Genomic DNA, 19,485 nt, shown 5'->3' on the forward strand with positions numbered 1-19,485 from the left:
CGAATCAATGTTTTTGTGAATAACAGGGGCACATGTTAACCCAACACCCCCCCCGTAGGGAGGTTCTAGTTAGGGTGGGCGTAACTGCTAGATCGGGGATCACGAGATATGGACTAATATTTGCTGGGAGTCTATGGGGGCAAATGGTTGTTTTATTTTCTAGCTCACGTCATAAGAGCCCATTAATGTGCTTGAATAATTTGCACAAGGTATAAATGATTACTTTTCTATAGCCACCGATTTTGTTCCAATAGGTTATGTATTTGTTGAACGCAAAAAATGGTAAATGCCGCCACCTTGAACGTAGCTGCTTGTTTGGCAACCCTGCTTTCTCATATCGACGTTTGCAGTTCCCAGAGCGAGAAGGAAGCGAGAAAGGCTACGCCAAGGCGTTTGCTGCTTGCAATGGGAGGTGAGAGGAAGAAAGGCACATGGGGCAACAGTGAGGGCGTCTGCTCTTGTGTAGGCATCATTGGCGCATATCCTTTCCCAATCCTCTCCCTCAGGCGCCGCCAATAAACATTCTCCAGGATTTGAGTTGCGACCCTCCTAACTAGAGCCTCCTTACCCCCCGCACTGTGCTTACGCCTCTTCATGGCAACAGTTGGCAGCTCATTACAAAAATGTGAACCGCTTTCGCCCACCCGTAAACGCGGCTCCGCGGCAGCCGACTATTCGCTAAAGTGTCATTCGGTGAAACGTGAGCGTTCGCTAAACGTCATTCGATCAAGTGAGTGCCTCCTGGGAAAATGATGTCACATGACTTTGTGCCACGTCACCTATGAACAAATTCTGTTCCTCCGCTAGATTTACCGGGAAAAGATGTTACATGACTTCAACACCAATTCAATTCTCCGCTAGATTTAGGAGGGAACCGAATAGGTGTTGAGGTCAGGTGACGTCAGTTTTACCGCTAAATCAGAGAAATGAATGTGCAGTGTTCCATTATGGGACGTCACAGACCTACACACCTGTTACGATTGCTATATACAAAAGCAAGTGCCACCGTTGACACACACGCACGTTAGAAAATAAAGAGGTGCAATGCACGGGCGCCGGGGCACGAGTAGTTCAGCATGCACCTGGAACACCATTGGACGTGGCCTGTCTTGGTCTTCTTTACTACCTTGTAACAACTGGCGACGAAGGGTAAATCACGCATTTAACCTGCTTACAAGATGCCGAAGTATGGTACACTGGAGCTTTTCAACCCCGAAAGTAAAGTCCGGCAAGAGTACCTGGAACGAATGGAACAGTTCTTCGCAGGAAACGAAGTCCGCCTCCAAACAACGTGCAGTCTTCCTGAGCTGTTGTGGGTCGCGGACGTATTCCATGCTGCGAAGTCTGCTCGCACCAATGAAGCCGACGGAAGCGATACTGGGGGCCAGCCTACAAACGCTGGGCTACCATCATTCGCCGAAACCGTCTCTCATGGTGAGTTGTTTCAAGTCTAATAGTGAGTACGACAAAAGGCAGAATCAATCAGTGACTACGTAGCCTCACTAAAGAAGCTGTCGGAGCATTGCGAGTTCGGTACATTCCTCAATGACCTCCTACGAGACAGAATGGTTTGCGGCATTAATGACAAACAAATACAAACTCGTCTGTTGGAAGAGCACAATCCAACATTGGAGTCTGTGGTTACGCTTGCACAAGCTATGGAATTCGCAAAGCATGACGTAACCGAGCTAGGCGAAGCCGCGGCATCTTCATCAGCGAATATCAACGCTGTTCAAGTTCCTCAAAAAAAGCATGTGAGCTGCTATCGTGGTGGCGACTGTCACTTTGCAACGGTGTGCCTGCACATACGGGACATCTGCAACCATTGCAAGAAAAAAGGACACATTGAAAAGGTCTGCAGAACGAAAAGCGCAAGCTCTAGCCAACGTGCACCTGCAACAAAGCAGAAGGGACACCAAAAGAACGGCTCAAGAAAGTCTGCTCCAGTTCACGTCGTTGAACATCCAGAGCGCGATGAGGTTTCGTCAAACGACGGGGAAACCTACAACATGTGGAAGTTGGACTGCCCTAAAAAGCCAAATCCATTCATGTTTGAGCTGGAGCTTCAGGGAAAGCCAATAAAAATTGAGCTCGATACCGGGGCAAGTGTCTCTATCACAGGAGAGACTACACTCCACCAGAAATTTTCTAACCTTCCCTGCGAGCCTTCAAAGGTCCATCTGAGAAGTTACATCGGAGACTTAAAACCTGTTGTCAGGAAAGTCACCGTGATCGCGAAATTCAAGGACCACCACTTCGAGCTACTGGTCGCTGAAGGCAATGCTCCTACTCTGCTGGGACGTGATTGGATGGAGGCGTTGAACATGACTGTATTCAACGTCTCAGATGTCTGCTTCGTCAGCGATGTCCAACAGCTCATAGATCAGCACACCACTCTCTTTTCTGACGAACCAGGGACATTCCAAGGAGTCTCAGCGAAACTGTCAGTTCGTGAAGGCGCCAAACCACGGTTCTTCAAGGCACGAAGTGTCCCATTCGCCTTGCTCGACAAAGCATTGCTAGAACTCCAGAGGTTAGAGCAAGAGGGCATCCTGGAACCCGTGAAGTCTTCCGACTGGGCAGCACCGATCGTCCCAGTCATAAAAAAAGACGGTCGCATTCGCATATGCGGAGATTATTAAGTGACTGTAAATCCTGTTGCAGTCCTAGACCAATATCCAATTCCAAGAGTCGAGGAGTTGTGGGCGAAGCTTTCAGGTGGCATCAAATTCACCAAGCTTGACCTGAAGGAAGCCTACCAGCAGTTGGTCATCGATCCAACTTCACAGAAATACACCACAATCAACACTCCCAAAGGACTTTTTGAGTACAAGAGGTTACCATTTGGAATCTCTTCGGCACCATCAATCTTCCAGAGAGATGGAAACCTTGCTTCAAGGTCTCAACCATGTCGTCGTCTATTTCAATGACATTCTGGTGATGGGAACGGATGACAAGGACCATCTCAACAACCTCGCTAAGGTATTCCAGCGAATGTCAGACAAAGGAATCAAGCTGAAATTCACTAAATGCAAATTCATGATGGACGCTGTCGAATACCTGGGCCACATCATCGACGCAGAAGGGCTGCACCCTCCTCCAGGTAAATTCAAAGCAGTCCTAAAGGCTCCTGCACCAAGCAACGTCAAGGAACTACAGAGTTTTCTCGGCTTGGTTAACTACTACAGGAAGTTTATGCCGAGCCTATCCTCTGTCCTGAATCCCTTGCATCACCTACTGGCAAGCGGAACACCATGGTGCTGGAAAGATGAACAAGAAACTTCATTCACTGAAACAAAGAAACTTCTGACTTCGGCCAGCATGTTGGTTCATTACAACCCAAAGGAGGACCTAGCACTTACTTGTGACGCGTCCCCATTTGGTCTGGGAGCTGTTTTGGCTCACCGCAATGCCCAAGGCATGGAACGTCCTATCGCGTTCGCCTCCAGGAGCCTACAGCCAGCCGAAAAGAATTACTGCCAACTGGACAGAGAGGCGTTGGCCTTAATCTTCGGCGTAACTAAGCTCCGTCAATACCTCTGGGGAAGGCACTTTGAAGCAGTAACAGACCATAAGCCGCTGCTTGGACTTCTTGGCCCAAACAAGGCCATCCCTGAGCGAAGCTTTCCGAGAGTGGTTCGTTGGGCTCTCATGTTGTCTGCGTATGATTACGCCTTAGTCTACTGCCCTGGCAAGATAATTGGACACGCAGATGAATTGAGCAGATTGCCATTAAAGAGCAAGCACATCACCGTGGAGCCGCCAGCCAACATCTTCATGTTGGAAGGGTGCTACCCTCGAATGCCGTCGTCAGCCGTAGTAGCTCAACCTTCAAAGAGGGATCCTCTCTTGTCGAGGCTTCATGACATCTTGTTGGAAGGTGGCAACCTCTATCGGGAGGCCGAATGGATGCCTCTCAAAGTTCAAGAGCATGAGCTCAGTCTAAAAGAAGACCATGCTCGGGGGAACCAGAGTCGTAATTCCCGCATCTCTTCGACAGGAAGTCCTGAAGCTCATTCACGAAAGTAACCCGGGCATTGAAAAGATGAAAACTATCGCCCGAAGTCACGTATGGTGGCCTAACATAGATGAAGACATCACAAACAAGGTGAAGTCCTGTGCGACTTGTCAGGAACATAAGCACTTACGTCGACCAGTGCAGTCAACACCTTGGCCCTTTCCAGAGAAACCGTGGCAAATCTGCACATTGATTTCGGTGGACCTTTCCAAGGTCATTACTTCTTGGTCGTCGTGGACGCTTTTCCCAAGTGAGTTGAAGTCACGTCTGTGTCTTCTCCATCTTCAGAAACAACTATAAACTGCTTGAGGACCATTTCTTCAACTCATGGAATACCAGATATTATTGTATCTGACAACGGAACAGCTTTCACGGGTGTGAAATTCCTGGAGTTCCTCAGAAGGAATCAGATCCGGGGTATCAAGGTACCACCGTACCACCCCGCATCAAACGGTGCTGCTGAACGCGTAGTGCAGTAAGTAAAAAATAAGTTGAAGAAGGCTGACCCCGGCAACTTTCAGACCAAGATCGCCAGGTTACTCTTTCAGTACCGGATAACACCTCATAACCTGACAGGTCGATCACCTGCAGAACGACTGATGGGAAGGGTGCTCAGAACCCCTCTAAAGCGCTGCATCCGGACCTTCGGAAAAATGTTGTTGTAAAACAACTGAAGCAGAAGCTACACCAGGACAAAGGAGCACGTCATACTGAATTGCCGAGGCCTGACTCTAGCATCATTGTACAGAACTTCACGCCTGGTTCATCGTGGTTGCCAGCCACTGTTATCAGACCAACACGTTCATTGTCCGTCAAAGTACAACCGGAAAACGGACCCAACTGGCACAGACACGGCGACCATATCAGGCTTGACGACAGGTTCCCACCGGCCACACCTGAGTTGCCAGAAAGAAATGGACTCGCTTCAATTGCTGAACAACCACCAGCCAATGCAGGAACAATGGTACAAGTAAATGAACCACCAGAGGCTAGAGCATCAACGCCACCACCCGTTGTCTCCACAAACACGTGTCGAGAGTTTGATCGCTACAAAAGACTCCAGTTCTATGCAGATCAACGCGTACAAGAAAATCAGTGCATCGTTATTCTCCCTGAAAAACGATCTGGGGGGAAGGAGTGTTACGATTGATATATACAAAAGCAAGCGCCACCGTTGACACACACGCGCGTTAGAAAATAAAGAGGTGCAATGCACGGGCGCCGGTGGCGCGAGCAGTTCAGCATGCGCCTGGAACACCATCGGACGTGGCCTGTCTCGGTCTTCTTTACTACCTTTTAACAACACCAATCCAGTTTCTTCGCTAAATTTAGCGAGGAATTGAATGGACCTTTTCCAAATACCGACGGCACCAGGCAGTGGCTGCACGAACTAAAAATTGAGGAAGTGACCTACCTGCGCTACCAATCGCTAACGGGAGCTACGCTACCAGTTGCTTCGCTCTCTGAGCTGCGTCGCGTGCCCAACGCGACTTTAAAGAGGGACATCCGTAGCGTCCCCCCGTCCCCCCAAATGTCGTGTTTTTGTTTTCGTCCACTTTCTTTATTTGTGGAACACAATTATATATATGCTGCAATTACGTGTTCTACTCGTTGATCTACAGCCTCATTCCAAATTTCCTCGATTTTTCGTGCCGACTTCCACCGCTTGACGTCGGGCGCTCGCGCGTGCGCAGAACGCTTCTCGGAAAAGGTCCATTGTTGTATTGCGGGTATTCACTGGACGCCATATTTGAGGGCGATGTTTAGGGCGCATGCTCAGAACGATTTTACATTAATAGCCTGCTAAGGTCGGCAATCTTGATGGTCTGGAATGCATGTGTCGAAAGAACTGTGGAAGCTCGCCGTCAGCACGCGCTCAGCAACCACGCACACAGATATGGCCGCCAGTGAATACTCCGGCTGTCCCTATTCGCACCCCGAGTGCGGATAGTGGTGGATTCTTATCCGCACTCCGAGTGCGAATAATTTTGGATTCTTATCCGCACTCCGAGTGCGGATTATGTTGGCTTCTTATCCGCACTCCGAGCCTCCGAGTGCGTGAGTGCGGATTGTGTGCAGAGGCGCGGACTGGCGCGGACGCTGTACCGGGGGCACCGGGCAGCCGCAGCACCGGGGCGGGGGTGGCGGGGGTACGAAGACGTTGGCACGAAGCCGTTGAATTTTCTTTACCTGCACTCCGCGTGTGGCGCGATTATGTCGCGGGAAACTATGAACACAGTGGTTTAGAAGTTCTCAACTTTGTGTTGATTCATTGGCGTGTTGGCAGCCTCGACGAGCGTATGGAAATATTGGTGGTTCCGGTTTCAGAATTAAAATAATTTCAAAGAAATGTTTTTGTTTTATAAAAAAAAAATAATAACATTGGGTGGTGCGCTTCAGATTAAACGGTACTCACGCCTCGAAGATCGGATAGAGGCGATCAAGTGCGTGTGCGTGTGCGTGTGCGTGAGCGTGCGCGTGCGCGTGTGTGTGTGCGTGTTTGTGTTCCCAAACACATCAGCTTTACAATCCCCCGCCCCCCCCCCCACCCCCAAAAAAAAAAAAAATTCTGGTGGTATCTTTTTTTTTTGGACGGTTAAATATTTTTATTGCCGAAAGAAAAAAAGAAAGAAACTAGAGCAGTGTGCAATTTGTGACGTGTATTGTCCCGTGCTTAGATGATGGGGGCAGTGGCTTAGGAAAAAAAAAGGGGGGGGGGGGTAAGGAAAATCAGTCATTTCCAGTAAACAATATTATTAAAAAATGAAGTCGTCCCCCCCCCCCCCCCCTCCCTTCCCCCGGCTCAATCTTCGGAACACTTTCAACACTACTAGATGAGGGAATGCCTGATAAGTCCTCGGCCCAATTTGTTACTGTAATTTTTTTAATAGAATGATTTGCGCTTTTGCAAGTAGACGACGATAGATGTGATGGCTGTTAAAAGATGTTTTTGTGTGGTTGTGTGATCGAAGATGTTAAACATATATGCCGAGGGTGCCGAACACTGAGCTTGCGGGTTTTGGGCGTGGCGGCAGCGGAAGTTTGAAACATCTCTGCGAAAAAATTGGGTTGTGTGTGTGTTTATACAGCCTAGAACTTGGTCTGCTTCACACGGGCGACGAGTCTCCCAGCTGTAGATGAGCAATTTAGCCAGTGCGGCACAACCGCTAGCCTGGGGTCTTTAACGTGCATCACGCAGTAGTGATACACGACCGCACGCCGGTACGATGCTCATCCAGATCGAAACGGGCAGGGGTGGGGCTCGAACCCAGGATCCCTGGGTTCTGCAGCGCGAGCTTTCGCTCTTCATCTCTGCGTGTGTGTGTGTGTGTGGTCTGGGGCGGGGGGGGGGGGGGTAATTGTGTATTGAAAATTGTTTGCTAGCCGCCCACCGTTCCCACATTACTGCCCCTATCTACCACACAATGTTAATGTGCTGACTGTGGCGAAGGCGCGTTATAATACAAATCTGAAACCAGCTTCCGTTTTTTTTTTTGTTTTTTTTTTTGCAAATAATAAACACAGGTCTCCTCCCAATCAAACACCGCACAACCACTAATATTTCTATGAAATCGGTGCTGCCAACATGCCAATGTCACACCACGAACATCGTAAGTCACTATGTTCAAAGTTTCCCGCGTCCAAGTCGCGCCACGCCACACGCCAAGTTCTTCGCCCCACGCACTCGGAGTGCGGATAAGAATCCAACGCAATCCGCACTCGGAGTGCGGATAAGAATCCAAAATTATCCGCACTCGGAGTGCGGATAATAGCGAGTTCGTTTCACACGCACTGGCACCGTTCGAGTTCTCTCCCAGAATGCATCGCACCCACAGAGTGTTGCACGGAAAACTGGACTCAAACGAACTCGCCAAATGCACCGAGTGCAGAAGGCTGATGCTGCCGCCATCTATGTGGAAGAAAAGGTACCGACTTCAAGCCGAAACTAGCGCCTTTCTGTTCCGAGCGATGCGTGGGAATGCGAAAATGCAGTCGCTACCAACGTTTATCTACAAACGTTGGCAACTGCAACCTGTAGTTTATAGTTGCGATGTCTTCAAGCAGCTCGGCTTCCGTAGAGATAGTTACAGACGGCGTAAATTTCCGCAACGAGCTGTCCACAAAGCAGCTGGTTGCGATCTTTCAATCCTTATAACCGTTTACACTGAAGAAGACTGATGATGCTGTCCGAGCAGAAGCTTGATCCGTTTGAGCATGGTATTATGCGTGAGCCACTGAAAGGGTACGGCTTAAAGCTAGCCTGTTGGAATATCCAGCAAAACTGGGACTTTCGATTTGGATCGTCATTGTGGATTAGATATTAGCCTTGGTGAAGGCGTCGAGAACGAGAGCTTTCTCGAACAAAATACGACGGGGCAAGTTAGCTGCGTAGGTAAATGTTAAACATGATGATGTTGCCCAATCCTCGGGTAAAGTCACCATCTTTAGCTTTCTCTGCTGCTTATTGGGCAGTCAGAGGTTTCTGCTGGGGGAGTTTTATCGAAAAATGTTAAATTTTTCACCCGCACACGGATGGTGATAGACATCTCGGGGGCCGCTGTTGCGTTTGTTCTGAGCATTTCTTTACACACTGGTATATTTCAGCGTTTGTACGGCAACAGAGCGATTTAAAACCTGCAAATAAATCACGGGTTGTCAATCGCTTTCTTCGTGAAATAGCAGACGCTCACAATTCAAGCTCGCGTTTGATTTCGTTGCCCGCGGGACGCGATTTCTATCAGAAAATCTACTTTGTTTTCGTTCGGTTCCGCGACACATCGTAGCAGACGAACCCTCGTCGTCTGCTCCCGCTCCTCGCCGGCCCCGCCGGAGCGAGGCATGACGGGATTGCATTTTGGCGCACTCCCGATTTTCTCGGTGCAGCGAGTGCATGCACGCGTGGGGTGTCAGCGCTGAAACGAACTCGGAGAGTGCAACCACTCGTGGAGCGCCGGCCGAAACGAACCCGTTCCACGCTGCGAGTGGGCACGCGTGGGCACGAGTGCCGTGAAACGAACTCGCTACGGATAAGAATCTACCACTATCCGCACTCGGAGTGCGAATAGTCACGCCCCATAATGCAGCGCGCGGTTACGCCGACGCCGCGGAAACCGGGAACGAGCGCCTAAGAGCTGCGCTCTAAAAACTGAAATTATGTTTAAGTTGCCATAGGCAATACAATTGCACGTGGTCACTGAACCGGTATCATTTCTCGCGGACGGAGCCGAGAGGAAGTGCGACGCTTGAGCGTGCGGCCTCGCCGTTGCACGCAGTGAAACTCACCTCCGTCTTGTGGGCCGTCTCCTTGACGAAGCGCTCGAACTCGGCGTTGCTCACTTCGTGCACGTCCATGTAGAAGTCGGAGACGGCTACCCTCCTCGTCGGCGCCTCGCCGTCGGCTACGAAGACCGGCTTGTCCGTGCCCATGCTGAACTCTCCGCCCCTGATGAGCACCATCTGGTCGGTGCGCGCTGTCGGAGCCCCTCCGGGCTCGTCTCCGGGCTCGTCTGGGACCAGCTCCGTCGGCGTCTCCTCGGCCTCGGGATCGCGCTCGCCCCGTTTCAGGGACGAGCAGCCGCAAGACAAAGCACTTCCCTCCGATAACTCGTCGCTCGAGCACTGGGAAGCGGGCGGCGGGCTCTGCTGGTCTTCAGCCCCGACGGCCAGGGACAGGAGGGCCAAAAGGAACAGTGTGCACATGGCAGGCAATCGACCGGTGTCCCGCAGCCACTGCAGCATCGAACGCCTGTGCAGCTTCGTCTACTGTCACAGATGTGTGTGCCGGAAACAAGAAAATAGACAACGCGGTTCAACATCTGGTTGTCGGCGTTCAGCTTCAAAACAGAAAACAATTGGGACACAGCTGGTCCCACTGATCTCTATGACAATAGCTGGATCGCGCATCCCCGCTACAGTATCCCCGCCTGCCGCTTCGTCGCTGCCGTCGCTGCAGCAGCCACTGTACTAGAGTTCCTGTATATGCTACCTACGGTAGCAGAGTTGCGCATTCAGCCTCGGCGCGTGGCCGTAGCGCCGGCTTTCCCGCACGAGATGGATGCTTTGCTCCTCACGTGACTAAATTTGGCGAATAGCGGCGCCGCGCGCGCCGCCGCGCATGGAAAACAGGAGAGGAGGAAAAGGAGGCGGAAAGCAGGGGAACATACGCCGGGCCAAGAGAAACGTCGGCGGAGCGACCGTAAAGGTAGCTTTCTTGCACGCCACCGGATGCTTTGCTCCTCACGTGATGGATCTGGGCGAATAGCGGCGTGGCGGCGCGGGGAAAACAAATGCGCAACTCTGGCTCCCGTAGGGAGCCTATACAGGAACTCTACACTGTACGAGCGTACGAGCAGCACAGGCGCTGGCACAAGTGAAGCCACCGGACGGCCATCTTGCATGCTGCCGAATTGTGTTTGTGGAGCGTTGCGGAGGCTGGCGGCAGCGTGCTGAAGGGACGTTTTCTATTCTTTCGTCGTCATTCGCTCAAGAAGTTGTTTAAACCCCTGTATCAGTCGTGAGACTTGCCGATCAGAATACGTGTAAATTTTTACGGAAGCCCAATAACGCAGGAAGAAGGCACAACTCGTATAGACGAAGTTTTGCCGGTCTCGCGGCGTGCAGACTGTGGCGGCGTGTTCACAGCTCCATAACGGTTACTGTGTGTCATATCCTGTCCTTTCTGTCTTTGTGTTCTAGTTGTTTCTAAAGTTCAAGCTGATATATTTACAAATACATTCACAGCTCCCTTGGCAAAAAACAAAGACAGAAAGGACAGGATATGACACACATCTGTGTGTCATATCCTGTCCTTTCTGTCTTTGTGTTCCAGTTATTTCTAAAGTTTAAGCTGATATATTTACAAATACATTCACAGCTCCCTTGGCACGCCGAAGCGCTGCGTCTCTGTGCCTTCGCACGCTTAGATACCGATCAAGAATCGACACCGTGTGGATGTGTTTTGCGAGTGCAATGTGCATGAAGCCGTATGTTCCTCTGAAGCAGTTTTACTTTACTCTGACAACTGTGTTTGTAACTTGCGGCACTCGCAGTCCAGAAACGAGCTTGATCCAGCGTCCAGTGGCGACGGAAGAGGGGGGGGGGGGGGGGGGGGGGGGGGGTTCGTGTTTCTTTTGTCGTTAGACGGTTTACAGAATACCGCGCACAACAGCTCCTCATCACTGATCAGTGCTGGGTCATTCATTATCAATGCTACTTTATTGCACTTGACGTTTGAGCGTGGCTCGCCTAATGGTGATTCGTCAACAGATTGCACGCGATCGTATGGGCCGCGCTCCAAAAATTTTCATTCTCGCCATCTTCTAGTTCTGCCTTTGAAACGTCTCCTTGCTCCAGCATTGCTCTATTTTGTGCTGCCATGCGATCCACTAGATTAGATTTGGAACATTGCCATAGTTATAATAGTGTATAAGTGCAACCGCACAAATTGTCCCCCCCCCCCCCCCCCCCCCCCTTCCTTTATTAATAGCAACTCGCTGGAAGAGCTGGACGATCCAGAACTCCGTGGCCGACATATGATGCAAAGACATACGCTCGACACACCTACAAAACTTTGCCGCAGCGCCGATTCTTGATCGGTATCCGAGCGTGCGAAGGCACAGACACGCAGCGCTTCGGCGTGCCATGGAAACTTTGATCACGCCCCGGGACCGGAGAAACTAGGGTATCGGCAAGTGTGCCTTCTAGCACTGCGCTTCCATAAAACTTTCCACGTGTTCCCAACGGCAAGTCTCACGACTTACACGGGCTTTAAAAAACTTCTGCGTTTGCAGATGAACGAGTGAAAAACGTGTATTCAACACGCTGCCGCCAGCCTCCGCAACGCTCCGAAAATGCGATTTTTTGTCACGCAAGATGGCCGTCCGGTAGTTTCACTCGCGGGAGCGGGAAGCGCGATCCAGCAATTTTCATAGAGATCGATGGACCAAACATTCGTTTCTAGCGTGCAAGCGAGTTGGACAAGAATGACCAAAATAATCCCTGGAGAAGGGGAATAAGAGGGACAAAGGACAAACACAAATCTCCAAACACAGCTAGGTGACTGGTGCGCGAGCGAAATGATCCGCCTGGTCCGGATATCGAATCCGGGACCTTTCCATTTCCAGTGAAGCGCTCTACCAACTGAGCTAAGCAGGGGTTAGACGTCAGTAGAGCAGACGGGTTTTATCAGCTGCCACCTGTCTAATACCAACAAGGGTGAAAGGCTTGCATTTTAAGGTTATGATTAAATTGCAATTAAATGCAAAGGTGCAAGCGAGCTGGACAATAATGACGAAAATAATCCGTGGAGAAGGGGAACAAGAGGGGCAAAGGACAAACAAATCTAACACAGCTAGGTGTCGGATGCGCGACCGAAATAATCCGCCTGGTCCGGGTATCGAACCCGGTGTAGGACGCCGATCTCACTACCCCTCTGCTTCGACTACGGTAGTGGTTATGGCGTACGCCAAAATCAATACCGTAGTCATTTCGGCGTACGCCAACCGTAGTCTTTTTCGCATACCCCAAACACACTACCCTTACGCCAAATTCAATACCTTGAATAACGTCGGTTCAGCAGGGGTTGAGCCAGTTGAGCTCCGCATTCCGCTAAAACTGGCGGAAGTAACTTTCTGCAGCAAAATACCCTGATTGTTTGTTGTTGTTTGTATGAGCAGCGGAACGCGCGCGGCAGGCGTTGTTAATTTTGATTAGCGTTGATACGGCTGACGGCACAAGCAAGGAAGCTTGGAGTGATTCTGTGTGAATGTGATTTGACATCGCTTCTTTCTGTTTCTTCGATCGTGGTGCAAATGCAGGTGCCCGACTCCCGAACGATTCGAAGGCAAGAGTGGTAGCCCGCCTGTCCGCTGGTCTCAATCGCATGCACTGTCGTCGTTTTGGGCACATCGGAAGAAAATAAGACGCTCACTATTTTAAATAGCGTGCGATCGGCCTGTCTAGGTTCTGGCGACACCGTTTCAGGCTCTATATGAGAAAATTTAGCCACTACAGTACGACTGCTAGCCTGGGGTATGTGCCTCACAACAGATCGAAACGCGGTGGGGGTGGGGATCCCTGGCAGCGGGACCTTTCGCTGTACGAGCTGCGGTGCGCTAACACACTCGACCTCCGATACCCCCTTGGGTCACAGCGCTTGCTGAAAGAAGTTTGGATCGTTTTACGCAGATTTTGCAGTGCGTACGAGACGCACAACTGCTACGTACTACGTCCTAGATGCCCAAACTGAGGCTCGCTACTTGTGCGCACAACTGCTACGTACTACGTCCTAGATGCCCAAACTGAGGCTCGCTACTTGTGCGCGGCTCTCGTGATCTGGAGAACAGTATGCTCGCCATGAAAATGTTGCAGTGAGAAGTACGGAAAAGTAATATTATAAAAGTGGAGTATTTAAAACTGGCTTGCATTGTCACTGAACATATGAAAACAAAACTGATTAGGAATGCCGATCAGATCGGGTGGGAATGGGATATAGATCTTTAAATAGGCTCGGGTTATGTGCGAAGTTGCGAACAGGTGGGCAGGGGTGCTATATTCTCCATCCCCCACATAATTCAAACTCGTTGCCCCCATCCCTGTTCCTATATTCTTCCAATGTGGCAGGTTCTTTTTTTTTTTTTTCTTTGTGCCTAGAGCTGCAGTTTTCTATGCTTCATCTCCCCTTAGCATGGACTGTTAGCCAGATTCTACAAGTGTGAGCTAATTGCTTTGGATCACACCATGGCGGTTGCACGAGCGCTCATTTTCTGCAAGCGCTGTGAAGGCAGTCGAGGCTATACCATCTTGCGCTTGCGCAGCCTTTGCGGTTTGAGGTCCTTTGTTTTGGCCTGTTCTTTTGTGTCTGGGTTTCATGTCCTTTTTGTTTCTTGTTTCGTGTGCTGGGTATGGTTGGAAGTTATGTTACACCTAGTAGTAGGATCTTTTGTAGAAACATTGGTTTGAGAGTAAATGGTTCTAGTACCTTCTTTCTTTTCCTTTGGCCGAGCAGAGAGGGAAAATGGTTTCTTCATGTCGACTTCGGGACAGAAAATAACCCACGATCGGGACAAAGGCAAGTTTGGGGAAACCGTATCTAGGTCACAGCGGCTCAATGGGCAAACAGGATGTGGCTCACGTTTTGTGTGTCAAACAGGTTAGAGAGGCCTGGTGCGCGCGTTGTTTTCTAGCCATTTATTCTCGATCCCAGTCGCGTGTCTAGGTGGCAGCACGTATCCGCCAAAGGGTGGATTGTGAAGGAGGTATGGACGTGTATATAAGGCGGTGTTTGTTGAATAATTCAACTTCAACCTGTGTCCGAGACTTCAATGTTCGTTTCATTTTTTTTTTATTTTCCTAAGTCTCGGGTTTACTATGTTTGTCATTCACCAGCTCACCTGTGTTTTCTCCCTTTCTTCACTGAATAATGTACTGGTCAATAATTATCTGGTCTTACCCAAAGTCGAAGGGAGACCAATGGAGTTTGAGGTAGACAGTAGCTTACCACCTTGACCAGGGCAATACCCTAGATGACGCGTTGCTGACACATGAGGAAGCTCTTGACCCAGGGATGAGCAGGCACAAAGAACCCTTGGTGAACCTGAATCTGAAAAAAGATGTAGCTCTGCGCTTTTTGAAGGCCAGCCCTGTTCCTTTTGCAATGTGTACCGCAGTGGAGGCAGAACTCTGGATGCTCCAAAGCTAAGGCATAATCGAGCCAACACAACGCGGTTGAAAAACTGGCGGTAAATCTGATGCGGGCTGTAGCAGATTTTGTGGCGAGCGTGCTTGGAGGCACTATTTTTTCAACACTGGACCTCACTAATAATAATAATAATAATAATTTTTATTTGCACAAGAAAGTTTGCCCACTCAGCGGCCTGCATTGCTAGACGGTAAGGTTAGTACCCTAACGCATGTGCGCCTGCTAGTCCGCCACTGAGTAGGTGTGGTGGTGGTGGTGGGGGTGGTGTTTGCCTGACGTGAGGTTTTTCTCACTGGCTGTGGAAAAGTTGAAAAAAACCTCACGTCAGGCAAACACCACCACCACAAACTGTAGTCGTAAGTACAAGATAACAGATACACGTATGGAAACAATGAATAATCATAACCCAGAGGGGAAGATAAGAAAACTTGCTGTGCCCCAACCCACCCCCACGCAGACCATGGCAGAGGCCCCAGCCACAAGGCATTCCACTATAGCTGTGTGTGACGGTGCAGACAGCAGATATGCTCACCATAAACACCATCAAAGGATGACAGAGTGAAAAGGATGCTCTTGAAAATTTCGGCTGCTGCGGCAATTTTCCAACTCCGCAAGGAGACAGTCCTAGCAGGAAAACCTATCATGGAAATTTACCTGGGTAATGTTGTTGTGACGATCTGGATCGGTCATCAAGATAAATGGGCACCGTGCTCAGGAAAGACATGTCAACGTCATCAGCTACCATGCCAAAACTACTTCTTTTATTTCGATCATGAGCGCTCGCACGAGCCGCTTCAGAGCGATGTCTCTTTTGCAGCTCGTCACGTGCCAAGGTTCTTAAGTGTTGACCTGATATCACGCTGCCATACACCAAACACTAAACAAACATTAAACAAATACTGCGTTGAGCAATATGCACATGAATAAATAATGATATACATACGACGTGATAAATGAGAAAAGACATAAATTTTACAAAGTTCAGTCCCCAGGTAGAGGCTGCACAAATTTGATGACCGGCTTCAGTTTCTCCACATGCACTACATCGCGGCCAGTACCATCCACGAGTTCAAGCTAGTAGTTCACGGGAGAGAGCCGGCTCACAATTTGGCGAGGGCCTGTAAATCATAGTGTTGCCTTGACTCTGATGAGTGGGCTCTCCTACAACACGAGCTAGTCAAAAAATTGTAAGGGTGCAGGCCAGCTGGTGGAAGTTAACCATAGTTTTGTTTAACCCGAGACTGGGGTATTTCGGAAAAGGGACGAGAAGAAAAGAGGCCACAAGGAGGCGACGTCTCAAGGAGGCGACGTTGAGACGTCGCCTCCTTGTGGCCTCTTTTCTTCTCGTCCCTTTTCCGAAATACCCCAGTCTCGGGTTAAAGAAAACTACGAGCTAGTCCTTCTCAAAAAGAACATACATGTGCCACTGTCAAAGTCGCTTTCTCGCTTTTCTTGAGCAAGCTTGATTTGTCTGAAGGTCAACTTCCGAGCTGCGTACCGCTGTCGAATGTAACACCAACGTTGGTGCTGAGGGTTGACTACTTTCCAAGGTTCTGAGACAGAAGTCCCCTGGCAAAAAAAGGCTTGATCAACGGAAAATGGGCTCGGATTCCGCATTGCTAAGCTTAATTGTCTTGATGCCCACTGCAGCACCAGAGGTGATGTGACAAACTACTGATGACACCTTCCAGGCGGTAGGGGCATCAAGTTTTCACTTTTCTCCGTCAACAATGCAACAGACTCAAAGTGCCGTTGCCATTCCAGAAATTCTTGGGTCAGCTCTTGCCGACATCACGTGACCAAAGTGGCCGCTTCTCTTACAAATGAGACGGAGCGGACGAACTTCAGGATATTGGGACGAAGAACATTGAAAGTCCCGCAAAGTTTTTGACATATATGCTGAAGCGACGCATGCTGCTTCTTTTGCTTCTCTGTTGCAGAAGGGTGCTGGTGACGATTGGTGTCGTCGGCGTTCCGATGAAGCGGTGGCCGGCCCTGCTTCGAGAGCAGGAGGGAGCGTGCTTTCTTTGTCCCTGCGCAGCTTGCACTCACTCTGCAGCGAGAGCCAAAACCGGTGTCTTTGGTTGGCTGAAGACAACCTGGTCAAAGCAAAGGAAAGAGTCCAGCAATTCATTCAACGAAGCGAAGCGCCTGTCGAAGCATGCTTTCGTGCTTTGTGGAAGAGTGTGGCCAGGATAACCTTGCATTTCTCCGCCTTCGTCTCTGGGTAGCTGCACTCGTGGATGAGCTCCAGTAAACAGAAGGCGGAGTCGGTGCAGGATCGTATGTATGGCTCTGGGTGCAGGACCCTCCCGAGTGCTGACTTGTGCTGAACATCTTTTGTTTTGCCTCAGCTTCGTTGTCCAGGTTGTAACGACGACGGAAACCTTTCTTCATTTGCTCCTACATTGTTAGCTTGGCCGTCTTGAGGTGGTACCTAATCCACATGGAGTCCTAGCTTAGATGGTAGCTTGGATACAATCAATGGGATGGCCTCACCTGGTGCAACTTTAAACGTCTGGAACCTGAAATCTATCTGGTGAAACCAGGCGATGATGTCCGTGCGCAGCCGAGAAACCGAGCTGACAGTCACGTTGGTCAGCGACTGCAGTGTCTGCGGCTGACTCAGCTTGAGTAGGAACCCTCTTCCTAGGTGCCTTGGACCTTTTTTTCTTTGCGGACTCTTGGAGCAGTGTACGTCAGAGTCCACGCTGCACGAAAACTCCAAGGACGAGGTTTTCGGCATCATTGCCTCGAGTTGATCAAGACGATTCATGGTGCTGACAGGTGCCAGCAGGTTACTGACCAAATTCAGTGTTGCCTGTAGCTGTGCATTGAAGAATCTGAATGCAGACATTTTGAGCAGACTGCCTTTCCTGCGGGCAAGGATGAGCCCAACCCTCCCACAGTTCTGCTCATGTTGCAAGCATTGACAAGGGCGCTATAGTCTGTTGCAGGTCAAGAACAGCATGAGAGTGGAGAAGAGGAAACCACCTCTACTTGTCATGATAGGTGGTTTGCTTCTCTCCAGTGTTCACTCCGCCAATGTCGAAAGAGAGGGACAGAGACTTCTCCTGCTACTCTTGACCTGCAGGAGACTCTAATTATGTTCCAGAAGCTGGCAGAAAAGACCACATAGAATTTCACCCTTTCTCACGTGTCTGAAGCAGTTCAGGGTAGAAATGTCGGAGGCCCCAGAGAGGATATTTTAGACCTATTCAAGAGTTTTGTTACGCTGCTGCTGCCGCTATTCATTCTGAGAACTGCAGTCCCCTGCACGCGCAAAAACCCCGCTGCGGGCCTGTGCGTGCAGTATACGAAACGACACCACCTGTCTTGTGCACGGCCGTCTGTCCCCTGTGAGCAGTTATGGCGTCACCAAGCATGTGCACAATAGCTGGTGAGATCAGTGTGTTGGTGACATGATGTTGTTTAATGCAGCTAGGGATCATGTGTTGTGATACCAATGGATCCACGGTCTGGGCCGCTGACTCTGGTGCACTCCACATACCGCAGAATCATCCCCATGAAAGCCTGTGACAGAAGCTATACATCTGATGGCCAGGAATTGGTGAAAATAGCATATATGGGTGTAGGACAATATGGTCCCGAACAATATGGTCCCAGACAAAATGGTCCCGGACAATATGATCCCGAACAATATGGTACCTGGACAAAATGGTCCCAAGTAAAATTACCGACACATTTGATGCACTGTCTAAAATGTCACTGATATCTGCAACGATTACTTTTAATGGTTCATTCGTCACATGTCGATTCGTCATAGGGGGAATAAAGGCAATCTACCGTGCAGATACCGCATGTTTTGATGCAATGTTAGAAAATAAGAATGGAAAATAATAAACATGCTTTTGAACAGATGACACGTTTTATTACGTTCCCACAAAAGGTCTACCCTTCTTTGATGCTGTTGGGCTTCAGCAGCCCTTGTGCCATAAAAACCCAATCCAGTCCAAAAGGTCTACGATCCTGAAACGGCACTTGGCCCACGCCTTTCAGAGGGTCATTCATGATACGGCTCAATTGTGTGCAGATTGTTTGAAGTTGCTGTTGCATTTCTCGGTAGCCTGGTTGAAACTCAAGTTGAACACACGAAAAGTAGAACAAATCGCGAAAATTATCCGTGAAAAATATAAACTCTAGATTGACGAACGGCTCGCAATATAAGTATTTTGCGAATCACATTTAATAACATAAACCTTTGAAGACCAAGCAATTAAAAAGTAACTCTAAAATAACCAATGGCTCATGTCACAAATGTTCACCAAAAATAAATACATGCAATCTACAAACCTGTGAAAAGCAAGAAAAAAAAAAAAAAGAAAAAATGCAGCGAAAACGACATGGGACCATTTTGTCCGGAACCATATTGTCCGGGACCATATTGTCTGGGATCATAATGTCCGGGACCATTATGTCTGGATCCCATACTTAATGCCAAACAACCAGAAACACAAGCTAAAAGCACTGACACAGTGAGAATGGCCAACATCCTGGAATGAAATTCACATAGGCTTTGCTGGTTCAGTGAGGAAAAGCATTTCAGGTTATTATACACCAAATGGCTCGAGGTGTGAGTGGATAGCAGCATGTCGTCGAGCGTAGTAATCAAGGATTTATGGTCTTTGTTAGACACAATTGAAGTGTTAATGAAGGTTTGTTTGGGCAACGGAGCTGCTTTAAGTTACCATGATTTATTGCATGAATATCATCTGAGTCACCAGCGCACCTCATCACCGGCAACTCA

The 19,485-nt window shown here is 49.4% G+C and overlaps 2 protein-coding genes across 2 annotated transcripts in view; one reads left to right on the forward strand and one right to left on the reverse strand.

The window, feature by feature from the left end:
- Window positions 1-9,952, reverse strand: part of LOC120839880 (formylglycine-generating enzyme) — a 51,397-nt gene extending 41,445 nt beyond the window's left edge. The window contains exon 1 of the mRNA XM_040210259.2: window positions 9,302-9,952. Within this exon, the coding sequence (XP_040066193.1) occupies window positions 9,302-9,757 (456 nt within the window). The 5' untranslated portion in view covers window positions 9,758-9,952. The remainder of the gene's footprint in view (window positions 1-9,301) is intronic.
- Window positions 1-19,485, forward strand: part of LOC8037688 (raf homolog serine/threonine-protein kinase Raf) — a 120,989-nt gene that overhangs the window by 2,123 nt on the left and 99,381 nt on the right. The gene's annotated exons all lie outside the window — the stretch shown is intronic.

This window comes from Ixodes scapularis, unplaced genomic scaffold (genome assembly GCF_016920785.2).
Source record: "Ixodes scapularis isolate PalLabHiFi unplaced genomic scaffold, ASM1692078v2 PGA_scaffold2__306_contigs__length_199485367, whole genome shotgun sequence".
Lineage (NCBI taxonomy): Eukaryota > Metazoa > Arthropoda > Arachnida > Ixodida > Ixodidae > Ixodes > Ixodes scapularis.